General features: G+C 36.6%; 1 protein-coding gene and 1 long non-coding RNA gene across 3 annotated transcripts in view; both read left to right on the top strand.

Moving 5' to 3' along the window:
- The window catches only part of LOC123386059, an 81,937-nt gene that overhangs the window by 33,653 nt on the left and 23,160 nt on the right, over positions 1–25,124 (top strand). Inside the window, exon 3 of one of the 2 annotated variants that reach the window (XR_006599561.1) lies at positions 5,807–6,454. The exons of the other annotated variant lie outside the window; for it this stretch is intronic. This is a non-coding gene — a long non-coding RNA (uncharacterized LOC123386059). Of the gene's footprint in view, positions 1–5,806; positions 6,455–25,124 lie in introns of those variants that run through there. 2 annotated transcript variants of the gene reach the window in all.
- FSCB (fibrous sheath CABYR binding protein) lies at positions 7,488–10,523 on the top strand. Its single transcript, XM_045059865.1, has 2 exons — positions 7,488–9,574; positions 9,710–10,523. Exons 1-2 carry the CDS (start codon positions 7,697–7,699, stop codon positions 10,343–10,345), a joined length of 2,514 nt encoding a protein of 837 aa, XP_044915800.1. The 5' UTR covers positions 7,488–7,696; the 3' UTR covers positions 10,346–10,523.

Below are 25,124 nucleotides of genomic sequence, written 5' to 3'. Positions count from 1 at the left end.
ACTAATTGATAATTTATCTATGGGCTTACTTCTTGGCTCTCTATTTTGTTTCACTAATCTATGTATCTGTTTTTATGCCAGTACCATATTATTTGATTACTATAGCTTTATAGTGTAGTTTGAAATCAGGAAGTGTGATGCCTCCACATTTGTTCATCTTTGTTAAGATTGCTTTGGCTATTCTGGGTCTTTTGTGGTTCCATACGAATTTTAAGATTTTTTTTCTATTTCTGTGAAAAATACTATTAGAATTTTGAAAGGAATTATATTGAATCTGTAGATGGATTTGGCCATTATGGGCATTTTAACAATATTAATTCCTCCATGAACATGGGCTATCTTTGCATTTATTTGAGTCGTCTCCAATTTTTTCATCAATATCTTATAGTTTTCAGTGTCCAGATCTTTTACCTCTTTGGTTAAATTTATTTAATCATTTAAATGAATGAATTAATTATTATTTAATCGTTAATTTAATTAATTATATTTAATAATGATTTAATTATTAATTAAATTAATTATAAATTTAAATAATTAAAAGTATTTAATTATTTTTAATATTATTATAAAAGAGGTTGCCTTAATTTCTTTTTCTGATAGTTTGTTAGTATATAGGAATGCAACTGATATTTGTATGCTGATTTTGCAACTTTATTGAATTTGTTCATTCTAATAGTTTTTTTTTGGTAGAGTCTTTGGGTTTTCTATATGTCATCTGCAAACAGAGTCAGTTTTAACTCTTCCTTTTTGACTTGGATGCCTTTTATTTCTTTTTCTTGCTTAATGACTCTAACCAGTACTAGTAATATGTTAGATAGAAAGGGTGATAGTAGGCATGTTTGTCTTTTTCCTGATCTCAGAAGAACAGCTTTCAGCTTTTTATTGTTAAGTATGATGTTAGCCATGGGCTTATCATAGATGGTTTATAATGTTGAGGTACTTTCCATCTATACTTAATTTGTTGAATGTTTTTATCATGAAAGGATATTTAATTTTGTTAAATACTTTTTCTGCATCTATTGAGATAATTATGTGATTTATCCTTTGTTTTATTAGTGTGGTATATCATATTCATAGATTTGTGTATGCTGAACTATCCTTGCATCCCAGAGATAAATCCCACTTGATCATGGTGTATTATCCTTTTAATGCATTATTGAATTCAGTATGCTAACATTTGGTTGAGAATTTCTACATGTATGTTCATCAGAGATATTGGCCTGTAACTTTTATTTCTTATAGGGTCCTTGTCAGACTTTGGTGTCAGGTGATGCTGGGTTCATAAAATGCACTTGGAATTGTTCTCTTTAATTTTTTTGGAAGATTTTCTCTGTTGGAAGTTTTTGATTACTGATTTAATCTCCTTGTTACTGGTTTGTTCAGATTTTCTATTTCTTCATGATTCACTCTTAGTAGGTCCTATTTTTCTAGGAATGTATTCATTTCGTCTAAGTTATCCAATTTGTTGGTGTTAATCGTTCATAATAGTTTTTTATGATCCAAGATTTTTATTCCTTTGTATAAGTTGTAATGTCTTCTCTTTCATTTCTAATTTTAATTTTGTCTTGTCTCTTTTTTTGAGACAAGAAACAGATCTGTCAACTTTATATTTTGAAAAAAATTATCTCAGTTTCATTAATTTTTCCTACTGTCTTTCTAGTCTTTATTACATTTACTTCTGCTCTGATCTTTGCTATTCCTTCCTTCTTCTATCTTTAGATTTAGTTTGTTCTTTTTCTAGTTCCTTGAGGTGTAAAGTTATTTATTTGATACTTTCCTTTTTTAAAATGTAGGCATTTATTACTATAAGCTTCCCTCTTTGAACCACATTTGCTTCATCTCTTAAGTTTTGCTAAAGTGTGTTTCCATTTCATTTGTCTCAAGATATTTTTTATTTTTCTTTTGATTTCCTCTTTGACCTATAAGTTGGTCAGCAGTATGTTGATTAACACCCATATATTTATGAATTTTCTTGTTATCTTCTTGTAATTGATTTCTAGTTTCATATCATTTTGGTTAGCAAAGATGCTTGATATTATTTTAATTTTCTTAAATGTTATAAAAACTAATTTTGTCAGACAACGTGTGGTCTATTCTGGAGAATGTTTTGTCTGTGCTAGAAAAGAATATTTTCCTGCTGTTGGAGGGAATGTTTTATATCTGTCTGTGAAATTCATCCGATCTAAAACGTAGTTCAAGTCCAAGCTTCTTATTAATTTTCTGTTTGGACTATCCATGAATGAAAGTGGAGTAATCAAGTTCCCTACTTTTATTGTATTGCTGTCTATTTGTCCCTTCAGATCTCTTAATATTTTCTTTGTATATTTAGGTATCCTGATGTTGGGTACATAAATATTTATAATTGCTATATCTAAAATAACAATTCTTTTTAGAGTCTGCATGTCAGTACATCATCAGTCCCTCATCTACTTCTTCAAGCACATTATAATGAATGATTTCAGGGGCGCCTGGGTGGCTGAGTCGGTTAAGCCTCTGACTTTGGCTCAGGTCACCATCTCGCGGTATGTGAGCTCGAGCCCTGCGTCGGGCTCTGTGCTGACCGCTCAGAGCCTGGAGCCTGTGTCAGATTCTGTGTCTCCCTCTCTCTCTGACCCTCCCCCGTTCATGCTCTGTTTCTCTCTGTCTCAAAAATAAATACACGTTAAAAAAATTTTTTTAATGAATGATTTCCTTTGCTCACTTAGCCTTTCCTCTTGCCACAGCAGAATTTTTTTTTTTTTAGTTTCTAGAATTTTCTTCCTATTGTTACTCCCTTGGATACTTTCTCAGTTGGATGCTCTCTCTTATAAAACCCTTTTTGTCCTACTACTCCGGGTAAAGTAAATTTTCTCTTCACTACTTAACAGTATTTTCCACAACTTTTAAATTTGTGTATTCAGTTTCTCCCAATGGACTGTGAGATTCACAAGGACAAGAAACAATGTCTTTTGGTATTCTTGTTTCTTCAACACCTGGCAACTGTCCCTAGAATAGATAGATGCTCAATAAATACTTCTTGAGGAAATAATTATTTCCAAAATTAAGTAGAATTGGAAGTGGAATTGTTGGCAAATGACACACATTTTAGAAACCTTTGATATTTACCTTCAAATTATCCAGAATAAAGTTTGTATCAATTCAAACTTCTGCCAGCAATGTATGAAGCTATCTATTTAATACTACTCTCACTTTTGGGGGGCATTATCTTTAAAATGAATCTTTGCTAATGTTACAGTGGTATTTTTTTATTTTAGAAGAGACTTTGATCTCTTTTATATGTTAATTGGTCACCTATTTTACTTCTATCAATTTTCTATTCATGTCCTTTTTTAATGTTTTTTATTGTTACCTTTGTACTGATTTCTAAAATCTTGTAGTATATTAAATACAGCTCTTTGTCTATGAGATATTTTGCACCTATTTTCCCTAGATTTTCATTGTACTTTAATTTTATTTTTAATCCACAGAGATTTTAGAATTTTATGGCTTCTATCCCCATCCTTCCACTGAAATTGCTCTTAACTAAAATTACCAATAATCTTGTAGTTATTATATATCTAATGGGCATTTTTCAGAATTCATCTTATTTGATCTACTCAGAACAAAGCAATATAGGTCATAGTTTAGATATTTAGTTTTATTGATTTGAAGCATCTCTGCCACCTCTAAATCATAGCTTTTGAAGTTATTATAATAAAAAATGAAGTTAAGTGCCACTTGGCAAATTTGTTTTTGGTAACATTAAATGCAAATCATCAGGTACAAGCTTTTCAGAAAAATCCCTCTGCTTTTATGATTATGGAAATGAGTCAAATGGTGTATGAAACCAAATGCCAGACCTGAAGGAGAAATAAAGAAACTAGCCCAGAGATTGAGAAAGAGTTGGAAGTACAACATTCGAAGCAGAAGTCAGAAATATGGGGCTCTGAAAGAATGTTGTGTTAGTTTCCTAGAGCTGCTGTAAGAAAGTACCACACACTGGATTAAAGCAACAGAAATTTATTCTCTCACAGTTCTAGAGGCTTGAAGTCCCAAATCATTGGCAGAGCCATGTTCCCTCTGAAGCCTGTAGGAGGGAATTCTTCACTACTTTTAACTTCTGGTAGCCCTAGGTATTCTTTGCTTTGTGGCAGCATAACACAAATCTCTGTCTCCATCTCCACATGGACATCTTCCCTCTGTGTCTCTCCCACCCACAAACTTCTGTTTTTATAAGGACAACTTAACCTGATTATATTTGCAAAGACCCTATTTCCAAATGGGGTCACATTTACAGTATTAGAGCTAATGACTTCAACATGCTTTTTTAGCGTATACAATTCAATCCATAACAGATGTGAACCAAGTAAATGGGAGAGAAATGAATCATGTTATATTTCTAGAACAAAGGGTAAAATGCCAAACTGTAAATTGACAAGATAGTTTGAATAATGATTAATTGATTAAGTTGATCAGCATAGAAAAAGGAACATTTGTGGATTTAAGAAATCTAATGAGGGCTGCCTGGGTGGCTCAGTTGGTTAAGTGTCAGACTTTTAATTTCATGGTTCATGAGTTTGAGCCCTGTGTGCCTGCTTGGATTCCCTCTCTCCTTCTCTCTCTGCCCCTCCCCCACTTGTTCTCTCTCTCAAAATAAATAAACTTAAAAAAATATATATAATGAGAAACTGTTTAATGAAATTCCTCATAATTCCATTTGAATCTGAAGTAAATTTTTGATTTTTTTGGCATGCTAATTTGTTTCTATAAATAAGTTAGTGACAAAGGCAGTTTACTATGATAGGTTGGTATGTAATTAAGATTGATTAAATTCCTTATTATTTTTTAGAGGGGAAAACATAAATATCAAATAGTTGGAAATTGTGAATTTATCTGATATTGAAAATTCAGTTTATGTCTATGGAAAATTTGGTAAAATCTTATTTAAATTGAGGCAGCAAAATTAATCCAATACATGCAATTACATAATTCAATTAAATACAATGTTAGTTTTGACATTTCTTTTTTTTTTTTCTTCCAAGTTTTTATTTAAATTCAATTAGTTACATATAGGTAGTATTGGTTTCAGGAATAAAATTTACTGATTCATCACTTACACATAATACACAGTGCTCATCAAAACAAGTGTCCTCCTTAATGTCATCACCCATTTATCCCATCCCCTGCCCACACCCCTCTGTTAACCCTCAGTTTGTTCTCTATAGTTGAAAGTCTTATGGTTTGCTTCCCTCTCTGTTTTTATCTTACTTATCCTTCCCTTCCCCTATGTTCATCTGTTTGGTTTCTTAAATTCCACATGCTAGTGAAATCCTATGGTGTTTGTCTTTCTCTGACTCATTTTGCTTAGCATAATACACTCTAGTTCCATACACCTTGTTGCAAATGGAAAAATTTCATTCCTATGGCTGAGTAATATTCCATTGTATATATATATCATATCTTCTTTATCCACTCATCAGCCAATGGACATTTGGGCTCTTTCCAGAATTTGCCTATTGTTAATAGTGCTGTTACATACATCGGGGTGTATGTGTTCCTTTGAATTAGTATTTTGTATCCTTTGGATAAATACCTAGTAGTGCATTTTCTGGGTTCTAGGGTAGTTCTATTTTATCTTTTTGAGGAAACTCTATACTGTTTTCCAGAGTGGCTGCACCAGTTTGCATTCCCACCAACAGTGTAAGAGGATTCCCCTTTCTGCACATCCTCACCAACTTCTATTGTTTCCTCAGTTGTTAATTTTAGCCATTCTGACAGGTGTGACGTGGTATCTCATTGTGGTTTTCATTTGTATTTCTTGTTATAGAACAACCCAAAATGGACTTTGAAGATACTCCATAGAGTGTCAGAAACTTGATTACAAAATGACAGATGGAATTGAGAAGATCACCAGACCACAAAGCAGTTGATAACCTAATTTTCAAACTATAGCAGGTCTGATGAGAACCTAGGTCAGTTCTTTTGTAAAATGACTATTGTTTTACTTCACTTTATTAATTCTTAGAAAGATAGAACATAGCACAGCAGCATAGACAAAAATTAAGACAGAGCAAGTTGAGATGTAGGGCAAGCAACACGGTTTAAATCACAGTTGTCCAATTACACTAAACAGATATTCACTGATCCCTGCCAAGAGACTGAGTTTGGTTTATGGAGCTGGTCAAAGAATTTGAAAAGTCTTGATTTGGCTAAGATAGCCTAGCTATAATTATGAATAATGCATATCAAACAAGGATAATTATTCAATGGCATTTTTGTATTTCCTAGGGGGATAAAGAAATTTAAAGACATTTAGATAATCAAGTCATAATGATTGCTTAGATATGCTTATTTCTTTGTCCTTTGACTACATTTTTAAAGTTTGCTGGGGCGCCTGGGTGGCTTGGTCGGTTAAGCATCCGACTTCGGCTTAGGTCATGATTTCACGGTCCGTGAGATCGAGCCCCGCGTCAGGCTCTGTGCTGACAGCTCAGAGCCTGGAGCCTGTTTCAGATTTTGTGTCTCCCTCTCTCTCTGCCCCTCCCCTATTCATGCTCTGTCTCTCTCTGTCTCAAAAATAAATAAACGTTAAAGTTTGTTTTCTCCTCTTTAACTTTTGGTAGACTAAAGTAATGTGCTTGTGCACATCTTTTGATAAATCTTAATCTTGCTAATAAAATGTTTGCATGATGTGTAAGTTAAGGTTTTATTTACATTCTAAATCTATTATAATACCATTTACAATTTGCTTACCTGGGTTTCCTCTTTTTCAAGACTTCATTTTAAGGTTTTCCTCTTCACTAGGGAATTTATTCCTACGTGGTTATTCAGTAGCTTATATATTAAAAAATGCATTTTATTTCACTTGGCATATCTTTAGAGTTAACATTCTTTAGTTGGCAAGCTTTTGGTGGAGCTATTTTCTGAAGTAGTTGAAAATAAAAATATCTCAAGTTGTTTGAGAATGCAAATATGCTACATAAATAGATAAGATAGATAGATAGATAGATAGGTAGATGCTGGATAGATAGTAGGCTCTTGTAGTTACTGAGTGCTAAAGACATAGGAAAGGACTTTACATGAATATGGACTTCAGAATTCAACTTTCTCATACAATATTCATTTTCTTTAGGTCATATAAACATACACACACGTATAAGTTGCTTTCTTCAACAATTGAAAATAGGCTGCAGCATTCTGAGTTCTGTATTATAACTGTCTTTGATAGTAGGATGAAAAGAATAGAATTGAAAGTTCAAAAGCATCACCTTCAACTATTAAGAAGCAGCATTACTGGAGTTTGCTTGATGTTCCTCTGATAGACAAATGCTTTTTTCAACTTGATGTTTCAAGTAGTAGCTCTCTCACTTGCAGCCATTATCTATGAGTGTCTATACCAAGTTAAAAAGTGCTTGGAATACCACCAGTGGAAGCTTGTAGAGAGAATTGGCTGTGATGTCATAGACCCTTAAGGGAAACTTCTAGAAGTGAGATTCAGTCATATGAAAGACTAAACAAGAAAGATGCTTACTGAGTAAGGTGGGATCCAACAAGGGTGTAGTACAGAATGCAACAATTTATGAATTACTTTTTTCTAAGGTAGCTAAACATAACAACATTTAATGAAGAAAGGCAAACTTACCTATCTGGTATATTTGTGATTCCTGATGATTAATTACTTGAAGATTAATACATTTGAAATTTACCAGTCTTAGAAATGGAAGAAAGTGATGAACCTGATCAGCCTATCTCAGCAGGGAGGCAAGAAATTCGAAAGAGAAGAAGACCCAGTCAACCAATGGTAGATAAATCCCAGCAGACCGAAGTGACAGAGAAAAAGAAAAATTTGCCTATATCACAATCATCTGGCCCTAAAGCTACCCTTAGTATTGGTAACATTCCTGGAAGTAAAGTCAATGGTGAGCCTTTCAGAGTATCTTCTCAACTTCGGCAAACTTGGACAAAGAGAAAGCATGTACAGGATATGACTGATAAATCTCTGCAAACAGACACTATTGTAGAAGAGAAAAAAGAAGAAATCAAACCAGTTGGTGAAACAGTGGTACCTGAAGAAATGCCAGCTGCTCTTGGAGAAGCAGTCCCTGAATTTCCAGAAAGTGTTCAGAAAGTAGAAATTCTGACAAGCAGACACTCAATTCAATTCAAAATAGACAGATCTCAGCAGACCAGTTGTACTGGAGACTGGACAATGATGAACATTCCTCAAAAAGAAACAGTGGACAGAGAACAGCAGACGTACTTTAGTGAATCAGAAATAGTGGTAATTGGTAGGCCAGATAGCTCTTTTTCGAAGTCAAATGAAGTTGTGCAGAAACGTAAATCTTCAGGGAAGATTTTCATTAGTGAACATCCTGAATTGCAACCCTCAACAAGTAGAGATGAAGCAATTAGGCAGGTAGGTATTAGCAGATCTTCATTTAGCCAGCAAAGCAAAAAAGGTAGTTTGGTACCTTTAGAAGATGAGCAGTACGTTCTAGGTGAGGTCCAGCCTCCCATTGCAGAGGAGGTCTCTGCTGAAGTGCAACCTACACCAGCTGCGGACATTATTGCAGGAAAGTCCGCTACTGAACTTCAGCCTCCACAAATTGAGGAGGCTCCAGCAGAAAAGGGCCCTGCCAAAGTACAGCCAACCCTGGGTGAAGAGGCTCTTTCAGAAGGGCCTCTTGCTGAAGTTCAGTCTCCAAAAGTTGAAGAAGCTCCTGTACAGCCTTTCCCAGATGAAGAGACTCCTGAAGAAGAGGCCCCTGCTAAAGTAGAGTCTATCTCTGCTGAAGAGGCTTTTTCAGAAGAGCCTCTATCAGCTGTGGAGGCCCCTACAGAAGAGGCCTCAGCTGAAGTTCAGTCTCCACCAGCTGAAGAGGCCCCTGCAGAGGAGGCCCCAGCTGAAGTTCAGTCTCTACCAGCTGAACAGGCCCCTGCAGAGGAGGCCCCAGCTGAAGTTCAGTCTCTACCAGCTGAACAGGCCCCTGCAGAGGAGGCCCCAGCTGAAGTTCAGTCTCCACCAGCTGAACAGGCCCCTGCAGAAGAGGCCCCAGCTGAAGTTCATTCTCCACTAGCTGAGGAGGACCTTGCAGAAGAGGCCCCAGCTGAAGTTCAGTCTCCACCAGCTGACGAGTCCCCTGCAGAAGAGGGCCCAGCTGAAGATCAGTCTCCACCAGCTGAGGAGTCCCCTGCAGAGGAGGCCACAGCTGAAGTTCAGTCTCCACCAGCTGAAGAGGCCCCTGCAGGAGAGGCCCCAGCTGAAGTTCAGTCTCTACCAGCTGAACAGGCCCCTGCAGAGGAGGCCCCAGCTGAAGTTCAGTCTCTACCACCAGCTGAACAGGCCCCTGCAGAGGTGGCCCCAGCTGAAGTTCAGTCTCTACAAGCTGAGGAGACCCCTACAGAGGAGGCCTCAGCTGAAGTTCAGTCTCTACCAGCTGAGGAGGGCCCTGAAGAGGAGGCCCCAGCTGAAGTTCAGTCTCCACCAGCTGAGGCCCAATTTGAAGTTTATTCTCCACCAGCTGAGGAGGCCCCTGTAGAAGAGGCCGGAGCTGAGGTTCAGTTTCCACCAGCTGAGGAGACCCCTGCAGGGGAGGCCCCAGCTGAAGTTCAGTCTCCACCAGCTGAGGCCCAATTTGAAGTTTATTCTCCACCAGCTGAGGAGGCCCCTGTAGAAGAGGCCGGAGCTGAGGTTCAGTTTCCACCAGCTGAGGAGACCCCTGCAGGGGAGGCTCCAGCTGAAGTTCAGTCTCCACCAGCTGAGGAGTCCCCTGCAGAGGAGGCCCCAGCTGAAGTTCATTCTCCACTAGCTGAGGAGGTCCCTGCAGAAGAGGCTCCAGCTGAAGTTCAGTCCCCACCCGCTGAAGAGGCCCCTGCAGAGGAGGCCCCATATGAAGTTCTGGCTCCACCAACTGAGGCCCCAGCTAAAGTTCAGTCTCTACCAGCTGAGGAGGATCCTGAAGAAAATACCTCATATGAAATTTGGTCTCCATCAGCTGAGGAGGCCTCTGCTGAACTTCGGTCTCCGTCAACTGAAGTCACTACTTTAGAAATGGTCTCTGTTGACAAACAGTTTCCAGAAGACAAGGAGGACTTTATTACACAAATCTCTGTAGAAAATGACCTTATTCCACCATCTGAACAAACTGCTGCATATGAGGCTCTGGTAGACCATGTGTCTACTGAATATCAAAATCTCCAGACTGATGTCCCAGGGATAAAATTAGAATCAAAGGTTTTGGAAGATCAGCAAAAACTCGAAGGGCCTTTGGAACTGGATCCTGTCCCTGAAGATTTGCCTAATATCAAGAAAGAACAGGTTCCTACCTTTGAAATAGAGGGTGTCATCCATGTACAACTAGAATAGAGGCCTCTTCCTCAGCTCTAATTAGCTCTTAACTAAGCTAGCAATCAGAAGCTACAGGCTTCTGGACATACACACTTAAGAAAAGTATAGGTATCTGGAAGTAAATACCTAAAAGGAAATCCCAAGATGTGGACTGCTGGCTGGAAAACGAACAATAAAAACTAGTGGTTTAAAATTACTATGTTATTTTCATTCAAACATAGCATATATGAAATACCCATTTAGAAATGAAGTTGATGATTGAAATAATTACTTAAAATATCATTTCTATAATAAACCTTATTGAAAAGGGTAAAGTATACTCTACAGCTATATTTTATTTTCACTATATGTAGCTTGTAGTGGAAAAGGCATTTTCTTTGCTGTAGTTCTCTCATCTACTTTAAATTCCTTGAGTTTGTCACACAGCTAAAGGTATGTGTTTTTTTCTCTTCATTATAATGCCCCATATCTCTAATTCTCTTTCTATTTGATTCCTTCTGAGACAAGTGTTCCTTTCCTGTTTTCATCCCTATCTTGCATATTTTACAGTCCCATATCTGGATCGGGAAACTTAAATCCTTTATAAAAGCCTTAATTTAATGAAGATAACCTGGATAAAGTATTTTAAAAGGCATGTAAACATAAAGAAAAATATACTTAGCCTCAAGGTATATTTCCACTTTTAATTTCATTTCAACTTAGAATGTTGTGAGTCCTTTGGAAGCTTGGCTTGTTTTTTGTACTTTGAACTTGTTGTGAAGAGTATTGAATTAGTAGTTGTAGTACAGTACTCTCCCCTTATCCACATTAAAATTTTTTTTAAAAATGTTTATTTATTTTTAAGAGAGAGAGAGATACAGAGTGTGAGCAGGGGAGGTGCAGAGAGGAGACACAGAGAGCCTAACAGTCTCTAGGCTCCAAGCTGTCAGCATGAGCCCGAAGTAGGGCTTGAACCCATGAGATGTGGGATCATGACCTGAGCTGAAGTTAGGTGCTTAACTGACTGAGCCATCCAGGCACCCCTTCAGTTTTGCTTTCCATAGTTTCACTTACCCATGGCTAACTGTGGTCCAGAAGAATATCTTCTTTCTGATGTACCCTCCCTCGAAGGTCAATAGTAGCCTAATGCTGTGTCACAATGCCTTCACCTGACCTGTCACTTGACTACATCTCATCATGTAGGCATTTTTTCACCTCACAACATCACAAGGAGAAGAGTTGAATACAGTACAACAAGATATTTGGGAGGGAGAGATCACACGCACATAAATTTTATTATAGGATATTGTTAAAATTATTCAATTTTATTATTTGTTATTGTTGTTAATCTCTTACTGTGCCTTATTTATAAATTAAGCTTTATCATAGGTATGTATGCATAGGAAAATGCAGTATACATAGCACTTGGTACTACCCATGATTTCAGGCATTCGCTGGGGCTCTTTGAAGGTATCCTCTGTGGATAAGGGAGGAATACTGTTTAATCTATTCACATTTTTAAAGAGCAATTATAGGTTATTATAAGATATCTGTTAATAAAGGACATCACGGTTTTTATGATTATGACAACTTTTGGGAAAATATTTTCTTTAGCTATAATTCAGTTGCTACATGCTGAAATAATGAGATGATTCTCTCAAAAAGTTTAATTTGGTTAGTATATTTTTCTGTTTAGCAAAAACTCTAGATTGATGATTCCAGACTTTGATAAAATTTGATGCCCTATAATTGTTGGATATTTCTCACATTCTTCATTACGTCTGTACAGTGTGTGATCTGTACATGTGATCTTTTTAAGTGTTTTTTTTAAAAGAATTTTATAAGTTTTTGTAAGTGAAATCTTTTTAAATACGTGCTAGATATGAGGTTGAGAAACATTCTAGAATACTTGAATGAGGGTTGCTTTTTTTGTTATTTCCAAGTCCTTTTTATTTTGTTTTCTGAGATGCTTAAAATCCAGTGAAACTCTTTTCTAAATTTGAAGGTTTTTAAGGTTTTTATTTAAATTCATTAGTTAACATATAATGTAATATCAGTTTCAGGTGTACAATATAGTGATTCAACACATCCGTATATGACCAGGCGCTCATCATGACAAGTGCACTCCTTAATCCCCATGACCCGTTTAATCCATCCCTTCACTCCCCTTCCTGCTGGTAACCATCAGTTTGTTCTCTATAGTTAAGAGTCAGTTTGTTTGTCTCTCTGTCTCTTTTTTCCCCTTTGCTCATTTGTTTTGTTTCTTAAATTCCATATATGAGTGAAATCATGTGATATTTGTCTTTTTCTGATGGACTTATTTCACTTAGTAGAATACTGTCTGGCTCCATCCATGTCATTGCAAGTGGCAAGATTTCATTCTTTTTTATGGATGAATAATATTCCATAGTGTGTGTATTTGTGTGTGTGTGTGTGTGTGTGTGTGTGTGTGTGTATACATCTTCTTTATCCATTCATCAATTTATGGACACTTGGGCTGTTTAGATAATTTGGTTATTGTAAATAATGCTACTATAACAATCAAGTTAGTATTTTTATATTCTTTGGATAAATAGTAGTGCAGTTGTTGAATCACAGGATAGTTCTATTTTTAACTTTTGAGGAGCCTCCATATTGTGTTCCACAGTGGCTGCACCAGTTTGCATTCCTACCAACAGTGCAAGAGGGTTCCCCTTCCTGCACATCCTCTCCAATACTTGTTTTTTTTTAATGTTTATTTATTTTTGAGACAGAGAGAGACAGAGCATGAACAGGGGAGGGTCAGAGACAGAGGGAGACACAGAATCTGACACAGGCTCCAGGCTCTGAGCGGTCAGCACAGAGCCCGACGCAGGGCTCGAACTCACAGACCGTGAGATCATGACCTGAGCTGAAGTCGGATGCTTAACCGACTGAGTCACCCAGGCACCCCTCCAATACTTGTTTTTTTGTGTTGTTGATTTTAGCCATTCTGACAGTTGTGGGGTGATATCTTGTAGTTTTGATTTGCAGTTCCTTGATAAGTGATGTTGAACATCTTTTCATGTGTCTGTTGGCCATCTGTAATGTCTTATTTGGAGAAATATCTGTTCATGTTTTCTGCCCATTTAAAAAAAATTTTTAATGTTTATTTTTGAGAGAGAGAGAGAGAGAGAGAGAGAGAGAGAACAGCGGGGGAGGGTCAGAGAAAGAGGGACACACAGAATCCGAAGCAGGCTCCAGGCTCTGAGCTGCCAGCCCAGAGTCCAACGTGGGGCTCAAACTCATGAACTGCGAGATCATGACTTGAGCTGAAGTTGGACACTTAACCGACTGAGCCACCCGGGTGCCCCTCTACCCATTTTTTTAAATTGGATTATTCATTCCTTTGGGTGCTGAGTTTTGTAAGTTTTTTATATATTGTTGGATACTAACCCTTTATTGAATATGTAATTTGCAAATATCTTCTCCTTTTTTTAGGGTTGCCTTTTGGTTTTGTTGATTGTTTCCTTCACTGTGCAGAAGTTTTTTATTTTATTTAGTTCTATTAGTTTATTTTTGCTTTTGTTTCCCTTGCCTCAGGAGACATATCTAGAAAAATGTTGCTATGGCCAATGTCAGAGAAATTACTGCCTGTGCTTTCTTCAAGGATTTTTATGGTTTCCTGTCTCAGGTCTTTAATCCATTTTGAATTTATTTTTGTGTATGGTGAAAGAAAGTTGTCCAGTTTCATTCTTTTGCATTTTGCTGTCCAGTTTTCCCAACACTATTTGTTGAAGAGACAGTCTTTTTCCCATTGGATATTTTTTTCCTGTATTGTCAAAGATGAATTGGCCATATAATTGTGGGCTTTTTTCTGGGTTTTCTATTCTGTTCTATTGATCTGTGTCTTTTTTTTATGCTAAATACCATACTGTTTTGATTACTGCAGTTTTGTAATATAACTTGATGTTTGGAATTGTGATGCCTCCAGCTCTGCTTTTCTTTTTCAAGATTGCTTTGGCCATTTGGGATCTTTTGTGGTTCTATACAAATTTTAGGATTGTTTGTTCTAGCTCTGTGAAAAATGCTATTGTTATTTTGATAGAGATTGCATTAAATGTGTAAATTGCTTTGGGTAGTAATTTAATTTCTCCTTCTGCTGTTTCATTATTGGTATGTGGAAATGCAATAGATTTATATATGTTGATTTTGTATCCTGGGATTTTACTGAATTCATTTATTAGTTCTAGCTTTTGCCAATTTTTTTTTCTTGTAGTTAACTTCTAGTTTCATAGTGTTGTGGTCAGAAAAAGTGCATGGTATGACTTCAAAGAAAACAAAAAAACCCCAGTAGAACAGAAATCTGTAGGGTTTTCTATTTAAAATACATCACTGTAAATAGAGACAATTTTACTTCTTCCATTCTAATTTGGATGACTTTCATATCTTTTTCATACCTAATTACTCTGGCTAGGACTTCCAGTGCTATGTTGAATAAAAGCGGCAAGAATGGGAATCCCTGTCTTGCTCCTAATCTTAGAGGGAAAGCTTTCAGCTTTTTACCTTTGAGTATGATGTCAGCTGTGGGCTTGTCACGTGTGGCCTTTATTATGATAAGTTAAGTTCCTTCCATATCCAATTTGCTTATAGTTTTTATCATGAAAGAATGTTCATTTTGTCAAATGCTTTTTCTGCATCTATTGAGATGATTATATGACTAACACCCATTTTTTGTTTGTTATGGTCCTCTGTGACTAATGAGTGCATATCTTGTTGGCTTTCAGAAGTAGATAATTTAGGGACCCAATCCTTTGGTAGCAGTCTTAAAAGGTGGGGAACTAGATATGTGGTTCAAACTCTTTACTCCTGAAGAACTTGGGAGTTGGGGAGTTCCTGCCTGATTGTATTGTGCTGTGCTTGGTATGTGTTATAACAATTTTTTAAAAATCTTTTTTATGTCCATAGTATCTAATTGATATTCTGTTTGTAATTAAGGTATAATTATTGGTACCTTATATCAATAAATATTGGTTACTGTTTTCTCTGTCAGTCTCTTTCTTTATCTCTCCTTTTTCAAATCAGTCTGGCTTGAGGTTCATTCAGTTTTACCGATCTTTCAAATAATCAACCCTCAGTTTCATTTATGTCCTTATTTATTTCAAAAGAAAATTCGTTGACTTCTCTCATCTTTATTATTTCTGTCTTTCTGCTTACTTCTACTTCCTTATGTACTTTTTCTAGTTTTTTTTTAACAGATGGAATCTGATGCCATTGATTTAGTTTTTATTTCTTTTCAAACGTGGTCTTTTAGTGTTGCACATTTGTCTCAGCAATGTTTTAGCTGCATTCCATAAATTCCAATAACCTGTGCTTTCATTGTCATTCAGTTCAAATGTTTTATAATTTTGTTTTTGATTTATTATTTGATATATGAGTTACTAGCCAACGTGTTATTTGATTTCTAAATATTTGGGAATTTTCCAGATATATTTTTGCTATTGATTTTTAATTTAATTATGTTTTTGTCATAAAATATACTTAGTTTGATTTGACCTTTTCAATTTATTGAGATTTGTTTCATAGACTAGCATATGACCTATTTTGGTAAGTGTTCTGTGTTCTAAAATATTCTATTGTTTTTGATTGGAGGGTTCTACAAATGTCAGTTTTAGAATCAACAATTGGTTGATAGTGTTGTTTACTTCTATATTATTACTGATTTTCTATCCACTTGTTCTCTAGATTATTAAGAGAGGTATGCTGAAATCCCTGACTATACTTGCGGATTTGTTGATTTCTCCCTGAAGTTCTATCAGTTTTTGCTTCACGTATCTTGAAGCTTTGGTATTAACTGCATAAATTTAGAATTATTGTCTTCTTTTTTTTTTTTTTTAAAGATATTTTCAACGTTTTTTTTTTTTATTTTATTTTATTTACTTTTGGGACAGAGAGAGACAGAGCATGAACGGGGGAGGGACAGAGAGAGAGGGAGACACAGAATTGGAAACAAGCTCCAGGCTCCGAGCCATCAGCCCAGAGCCTGACGCGGGGCTCGAACTCACGGACCGTGAGATCGTGACCTGGCTGAAGTCGGACGCTTAACCGACTGCGCCACCCAGGCGCCCCTAGAATTATTGTCTTCTTGATAAAGACTCCTTTTATCCCTGGTAATATCCTCTCATCAGTAACTTTGTCACTTGTCAGGTTTAGATCCTCAATATTCTTTGCTTGGTTTACTGTGGCTATTATGTGCTTTTCCTATTTTAGTCTTTCTTCTTCTAAATAATCTTTCCTTTATTGCCAGAGGTATTTATTTTATAATATACATCTGCTCATGCAGTCATTTGCTTACAGAAAACATATTATATTCCTTAAATTCCTTAAGATGATAGTCATGACCCTTTACATCTACTATAACCTACTTTATATCACCCTTATTAAGTATGGTAGTGGTATAAAATGAAGGTTAAAATCATGACTGCCAGTTAGCAAATCCTGACTCCCTAACTTATGAGCTGATTAGCTATTTTGGGTTAGTTAACTTCTCTGTGCCTCATTTACTCATCTGAAAAATAAGAATGATAAGCATAACACCTAACCAACAGAATTGTTGTAACAAAATAGTGAATCCATATTAAGTTCTTTGAATGGTACCTAGTACACAATCAGCAAAAATGCTTGTTCCTTCTCTCATCATCATTACTTGTATTACTTGCATACTTCCTTTCTTGTGACATTTCTTTTTCTATTTAAGTTCTTACCATACCTGGCAATGATTGTTGTGCTACAGCTGCCTCTTATTTGTCCATTGTGTTTTAGTCATTTGTTCCCTAGAGAGTTTGGGTCATATTTAAAGTTTTTATTTTAGCTGGCAGTTACTTCGCTTTGGTTTAGCATACAGGTCCTGGACTGCTTTTATGGGCTATGGTTCCAATGAAAATTTAATTTTCAAAGACTTTGTGGTGCTCTTTTGGTCTGCTCTTTTCTTCGGAATTTCTACTGATTTGTGATGAAGCCACCTGAGGGAGCAAAGAGGAGCTTTCTCTGGATGGGCTGCCTGGTGCCTTTAGGGTGGAGGAAGGGAGTTTCATTCTCACCAAGAATAAGAATCTTCCCTGATAGGCAGAATCGTCCTTGCTGGTGCCCCTGTCGCCCTGTGTCTCTTTCTGGAGGATGGAGCATCTCAGGCCCATGATTCTATTCCTTCCTGCCTACTCAATGATACAATTTAGTAAATCTCTCCCTTTCCTCCTGCATCATCAGTGTTTCATCAAGTTTCATCAGAGTTTCTACTCATTCTCGTTAGCTTTCAAACATGTTTTTTATTTTTACCTATCTTAAATAAGCAAATAAACAGACCTCCTTTCATACTTTCTCTTTAAGCTACTGCTCCATTTCTTGGCTTTCATTGACAGCAAGTTCTATACTCAATTAGTCTCTGTCCCATTCTCTTGAATCTGTTCTTTTTTTTATTTTTATTTTTTTAAGTTTTATTTGAGAGAGAGCGAGGCAGCATGCAAACAGGGGAGGGAGCAGAGGGAGAGAGAGAGAGAATTCCCAAGGAGGCTCCCCACAGATGTGAGGCTCAATATGGGGCTTGATGTGGGGCTCCATACAGGCTGGACACAGAGCTCAATCCCAGGACCCTGGAGTCATGACCTGAGCCAAAATTAAGAGTCAGATGCTAAACGACTGAGCCACCCCGGTGTCCCGTCTCAAATCTGTTCTAAACAGGCTTTCACTCCTATAGCTCCACTGAAACTGCTCTGGCAAAGAGAAGTAGTCACTGACAAATCCAGTAGGTAACACTCATCCTCATTTGGTCCAGTAACACAATTTAACACAGTTGATCATTTGCATTAGATATTCTTCCTTCCTTGAATTATCATCGTTCTTTGCTTCTGGGATGCTTTCCTCCTACCTTATTGACTAATTACTCTCAATCTTCTTTGCTGATTTCTCCCCATCTCCCAGCCTCCTAATGCTGAAGAAACCCAGAGTTCTGTTCCTGTCTCTTCTTTTCTCTTTCTTTCCTCTCCTACATTCACTTCCTTAGTGAGCTCATTTAATCTTGTGGTTCAAATCCCATCTATATCATCTGATGGTTTATATCTCCCCAGTCAGATTTCTCAGATGGCTTACTCAAAATATACACTTGTATGACTGATAGATATCTTTCCACTGTAAAGGTGCACCAATTTTGAAATAGCCGGAATGTTTTTCATCTCCATCAGTATAGTTTTATTTGCACCTGAGACAACAAAACCAATTTTGAGAACATGACTAGCTAGCTATGAAAGACAGGAACACTTATGTTGGCACATTGCATCCTGAGAAGTGCAGTTCTAGAAGAAAAGACAGGAAACAGGGATAAGATGGAGAAGTGGGAAAAATCCTTTGCTTTGAGCATATTTTGATTTATAATATCAAAATATGCTCAATTATCTTAGAGTGTCATGTAGCTACATGGGAGAAGGAGGTTGGGTAGAAATTTTTATCTCCTTCAGCAGAACTCCAAGAATGAGTCCTGAAAAGAGAATTTGAAGTTACTCTTCAGGTCATAAGAGATACTTCTAAGACCATCAACCAGATACAATTCCCAGATCATCCCAAGAGTTATTATGAAGCCAAGTACACATAACCGAACTGGCAAACAAAATATATCTCTGAGAATGTGAAGGTGTTGGAATCTACTTTTATAATAGCATAAAAGTGAAATTAAAAAAATTAATATAAACTCTTGGCTATTGGCACGACTCTTTAATTTGACACAAGAAATTTCTTTTGAGATGCTTTTCTTTTTATTAGGTTTTATCACAGGACTCACATGTGCATTCCTACTTATGCCTAGAAAAAAAAAAGACAAGGAATTGTTTTATGGCTGTGATAGCCAATATTATTATTAATTTGGTTAGGCAATAGTACCAAGTTATAAATAACTGGGTTATTTAACTAAGTATTTAGATTTAAGTATTTGACTATTGCTGTGTTGATATTTTTAAGATGTGGATAATAGCTACAAGGTGATGTTAAGTACAGATTACCTTGGATGATGTAGGTGAGCCTCATCCAATCAGTTGAAGGGCTTATGAGCAAAAATAGAGGTTTCCTGGTGAGGAAATTTTGTCTTGAGACTGAAACATCAATGCTTGTCTGAGTTTCCAGACTGCCAGCCTATCGTATGGATTTTGGATTTGGCAGTTCCTATAGTTGTGGAAGGCAATTCCTTAAAATTATATACATATACATACATTACATATGTATTTATATACATTCATGACAAAAAGTATTATATAAATAAATAACTAAGTAAGGAGTATTATATAAATATCTCTTATTGATTCTGTTTCTCTGGAGAATCTTGACTCATATAATGGTTATGTTTGAGTTTGAGATCATGAGTGTCTTTTTTTACTTTTCTATTTACCACATTTCCCTTAATGAACATATTTTACTATTTCAGTAAAAGAACATAAACTGGGTTTGACCAAGCTCCCAAGTTCCCAAGCTCAGGAACTGTTAAGAAAATTTTGAAAACTAGACTCCAGAATTAAACAACATAATTTCAGTGATGAGAAATTGTCACTTTTGGCTTTGCTAGAGAGATATTTGCAATTTGCATGCATAGTTGGGCCAACCCAAATTATGTATTTGGAATTTCAAACCAATCTTGATATTTTCCCCTTAAAGCTTGTTTTAACTGTCACCATGGGAATTGATGATTAGAAAGACTTTATGGCTATGGTGAGAACTGGCATAGAGACAAAAGCAAACAAAAACAAAAACAAAACAACAAAACCAAAAGAAATCATGTAGTATGTCACAATCAAGTAATGTCACAGAATAAATCATATTACCATATTACTGGCTCATTTACTTTACTGATGAGGTTTCTGAATTAGCAGATTAGAAAAACATGTTAGACCTAGTATATCCTGATTTTAGGATTTGATGAGATTTCTTTTTCTTTTGATGATGAGAAAATATGAAGAACGGCAGGTTGGATATGATTTGATTTAGGTGTTGAGTTATTGAAACCACCTGATAAAGTCTTGAATTAATGCACTTTTACTGGGGTGAAAGGGAAATGGATTTGAGATTTATTATGGAGACACACAAATAATGGTACTCACTGACTGGATGCCAATCTCAGTGGAAAAAGGAACATTTCACATGATTTCACAGTTTGGACATGTAAGGATATATGTATTCCATTCACTAAAAAGGGGAAAATAGATACAGAAACATATGTTGGGGAAGAGAAATTAGAGATGACAATTTTAGGTTTGGATAATCTGACTTTTAGGTGCTTTTGGTACACCCAGATGGAGATATTCAGTAGGCAACAAAAATGTCTTCTATAGCTCAGGGAACACCCAAATGCTTCATGTGACTGGTGAGTCACACTTAGGTCTAAGGAAACATCAAGAATTTTCCTTGTAGTAAAGGAGGAGAGGATATTTGATATCTCTGGGGTAATAAATTATTAAGGAATAGTTTTTAAATGGAAGTGAATGAGTAGTTTTATATGGTAAGGAGAAGATGCTGGTAGATAAGAATATGTAAAGGCTCTATTAGATATCATATAAAAGAGAAAAAAGGCATATTGATAAGAATAAAGCTACAACAGACATACGAAAAAGAATTGCTGAGAGAATAACATTCAGAGAACTTGATTAATGCAAAGCAGGACTTCTTTCTCTAGGACAGAAATAAGTAAGGAGTAAGCATAGATGTTAGGGAGAAAAGAGTTAAAGCGTCAGGCCTGTGATTCATTTCTGCCCTGATTACTGGGGTAATGTTTCTGAGGGAAAGAAAAGAAGGCAGGTGACCTGTTCTCATTCTTAGTAAACATGGTAACTGGTCCTTTGGGTGATATTTATTAGGAGGAGAATCCTTATCTATGGAATGTTCTTTATAAGCTGTCCCTGGCTTATAATTGCTTATGGGAATGCATCTGGGATTCATGGATTTATGAGACATAGTTCATGTAAAATGTCACAGAAGTTCTATTATTATCTGGGGTATAAAATAAAGATGTTTCATAATTGAACCCTCCTGATTATATAAGGTAATCCACAAACCTCACTAGGAGACCTCATCTATTCTGGGTCACATGGCTTCTGTACAATATGGAAAGGAAGGGCCTAGGGAGCCATACAGGGTATCCAAGACTTCCTCTCTCTTTGTGCCTCTAGATTGCTTATGTGCTTGATATTATTATTAAAAGTTGAAATATGTAAGGTCTTTGATATGTGTGGTTTTGATTTGGTTAATTTCATAGTATGTGTTGTGTAGGATGTTAATTTGGTGGGTTGGAGACACAATGTATTTTCTCCATGGATTATGAGCATGATATGAGCTAAGAGTAAGGGGATTGAAAGGTGAGATATAATACAATGTTAAAATTTTGACTAGTATGTGTGGGGGAATGGAAGAGGAAGTTAACCAGGAAGTGATTGCAAAGAGGGACCGAGATGTAGCTATGGTAAGAATGTGAAGCATAAATGGGAACAGCTAGGTCGCACTAATAGAAATGGTACCTAGAATGTGAGAGAGGTGCCTGCCATGTTCCACTCTTCACTAGAAGATACATTTCTTCTGGGCTGTGATATATTAACCAGAAAACATTTATGGTCAACCAAACAGATGTTAGGGACTTGGCTCAATATTATGTCAAATATTGGACAGTGGAAATATTAGAGACATTTAGCTAAGAAAGAAGAGGACTTCCAGAACAGGCCTAAGATAATTGAACTAGAATCAATGATTGGAAGTTATGGGGAATCATTTTTTGGCAATTTAATGAGGCATTTAAAAAAGCTGTCCAAAGAAAGTACACCCTTAACGTAGAGATTTGATCATTCCCTAGAGATTTTAATGCAACAAGGCTGAGGAGAGGCCCAAGAATGTGTATTTTTTTAAACTCCACAGGATAATTTATCACATAGCCACATTTTGGATCGCTGAGCTGATTGATGTAGTGAATATTTGAGCCTCTAGAATACTTGAGCTAGATGATAGTTCAGATCCTTTCTAAACTGAGATTGCATGAGTCTGCGATTGACCACATACTGGAGACCAGCAGTGGTTGTTTTCGAATTAAGTACCAACCCTTATGCAGCCTTTTCTTATAGCTTTATGGAACAGTTGGCTTCTTGATAATTAGTTTGTTTTCTGTGGCTAATTCTGTCCAACACTTGGCCTGCCCATTGCTTAAGATATGACTCACTTATGGGATCTTAATCAGATGATGGGAAGCCTGATACAAGTCAGCTATCTAGATACTCATCAGTGCTAATCTGTGTCTGAAGTGCTTTAGTCAGAAATACTAGCATAAGTGCACTTCAAAGCTGAGTTCTTATACTCATGTATAAGGAGGTAACTTGGGAATTCTAATTTTGGAGACCTCCAACTGTGGCAGAGAATGGAGCATGTCATGGGTCCTGGTTTGCCATTCTTCACTGTCTCTGTTGACCATTATGTCAATGTTCAAAATTCTGGACATGGTATCAAAAGAAATAGCTGAGAAAATTTCCCCTACAATATCCATGGAAAGGGAAAGTTACTAATGATATTTCTTTCTGCAAAGTACATCTTCAACAGTTCTAGGGACAATGGCTTCACAGAGGAGAGGTCAAGAATTTCCTCCCAAGGTGTTCTGTCAGACTTCAACTCTCTTGTAACCAAAAACATAATAATCCCTGCTCCTCTGGAGCATGATAGACTGAATGTAGCTTTTAACATTTTTTTCTTTTAGTTATGTCATTCTCATGAAAGGATGCTGCTTTCTCTTTAAATGATGATCACAAACTCTAAGTTTTTAGTTAGATACCCCCTCAGCCAAAGTTTCCTAAATGTGCCTGATGGTAAAAGTCATCTGGGGACTTATTAAAAATACAACTTCTCAGGTCTTAGCCCTGAAAATTCAGATTCAGTGGCTCTCAGGTAGGCCTGATAATCTGAATTTTTAACAAACACTCCACATGGCTCTCTGGGTTAAGAGTTCTCAAATGGGGTTTCTAATTAGAATCATCTGGAGAGTGGTCACACATAGAGAGAGACTCATAGGTCTCAACCATACATATTAAGAATTTCTGAAAGAGGAGATTGAGAAATTGATATTTTCAGTTTCTTCAATGTATACCCATATGTAGCCCCTGTGAAACTTAAATACCTCAGATTTTACTTCACATAAGGGAGAGTGTTTGATTTGGACCTGTAGGTATGGTTGCCCCATTAAATATGGGAAGAATAATGATATCTTTAGAAAGAACCAAGATGAAATTCTGTACTGATCTCAGCAACAAAAAAAAATCAGTTTGACTTAAATTGTAACTTCTCTAGGACAGGATTTCTCAACATCAGCATTACTGGCATTTGAGATTGGACAATTGTGTGTCATTGGAAGCTTCCCTGTGCATTCCAGGATGTTTATCAGCATCTCTGACCTCTACCCAACAGATGCCAATAGTAGCAACCTCCTAACTGTTACAACCAACACATGTCACTAGACATGGCCAAATGTTCCTGGGGGGTAAAATCACACTCAGTTGAATACCACTGTTCCAGAGAAAGGATAGAGCACTGATGGTAATTTAATCAAGCTTTAAAAATCTTTATTTTATAAATAAAAGAGCATGCTCAACCACCTAGTTTTTATCCTATGGCCTCTCTGGATGTTCAGGATATGATATAGACTCCCAGGATTAATCTTTGTGGGATCAAATGCTTTCCAAACACAAAAAGGTGGCAGATGGGATGTGGTTTTGAATTAAAAAGAAATCTGTCAGGTGTCACAGGACTCTGGCTTGGATATTGCAATTTGTACTAATTCATCATGATATTATAGAAAAATAAAACCTCAATGATAGTGTAACCCTTTTCAATATGCAAAAATCTTAAATATTTGGTAGATTTTGTGGGTAAGCCCTATAGACAAAATTAGAGTATCATATCTATCTTCAGCCAAACAAGCATTAAGTACTTGGAGGTATTTTTAAAATTAGGTAACTTCTTTGCCATAAGGACATACATTTTGTAGAATAGTAATGCTGAAAAAGGATTCAGTGATTTGCTTTTTAATTTTTTTGAAGATTTTACCACAAATGGCAAATTCTGAGTCGGAAATTGTCATTTATATGAAATTAAATGATACAATGTCATTTTACTCAAGAGTTAGCAAACTACAAGGTTTAAAGTCACATTCCTTGAGACTACTCTTATTTCTGGCACCAACTGCAAGTTTGGGAGGGTGCCCAATGCCACCCAGTTTTTTTTTCAGCTTAAGTAATAAAAATTTCTTGAGAATTCCTGGGATAGTGGTTATTACCTCCCAACCTGGTGGGAGGAAGCAACACTCTAGGAAATCACTCAGAAATCACACCGTCCCAATAATTCTGGCTAACACAGGGAGAGCAAAATCATTCCTCTGAAAATTGATCAGTCTTTGTTCATACAAGGAGGGTTGGAAGGACAGATACAGAGGGGACCATCATATGATACTGGGGGTGTGCTGGACCCCAAGTTGGCTCCTCAAACACCAGGGGGGAAACAGATCCACTTCTTTAGGGGTCAATGCTGTCCAGTTTTGATAATTCACTAGAAGAGCCACAGAATTCACTGACAGCTATTATACTCTCTTATGGCTTATTACCGGGAAAGCATACAGCCAAAGGAAGAGACTTCATAAGATGGAGTCTGAATGGGTTCCAAATGTGAAGCATCCTTTATCATCAGTATATACCTTTGTAGGATTGATGTATGACAATATGCACAGAGTATTGCCAACCAGGGAAGCTCACCCTAGCTTCAATGTTCAGAATTTTTACTGGGGGCTCCATTACATAGTTATGAT

This window comes from Felis catus, chromosome B3 (assembly GCF_018350175.1).
Source record: "Felis catus isolate Fca126 chromosome B3, F.catus_Fca126_mat1.0, whole genome shotgun sequence".
Taxonomy (NCBI): Eukaryota; Metazoa; Chordata; class Mammalia; order Carnivora; family Felidae; genus Felis; species Felis catus.
The sequence above is the reverse complement of the archived record's forward strand: the minus strand, read 5'-3'. Positions and strand labels throughout refer to the sequence as shown.

What these genes read in the sequence shown, in the direction of transcription:
- FSCB (XM_045059865.1), top strand. Translation starts at nt 7,697, where the DNA reads ATGGAAGAAAGTGATGAACCTGATCAGCCTATCTCAGCAGGGAGGCAA. An exon ending in AGGAGACCCCTGCAGGGGAG is followed by an intron (nt 9,575 to 9,709) that starts GCCCCAGCTGAA and finishes CCTGCAGGGGAG; the next exon opens with GCTCCAGCTGAAGTTCAGTC.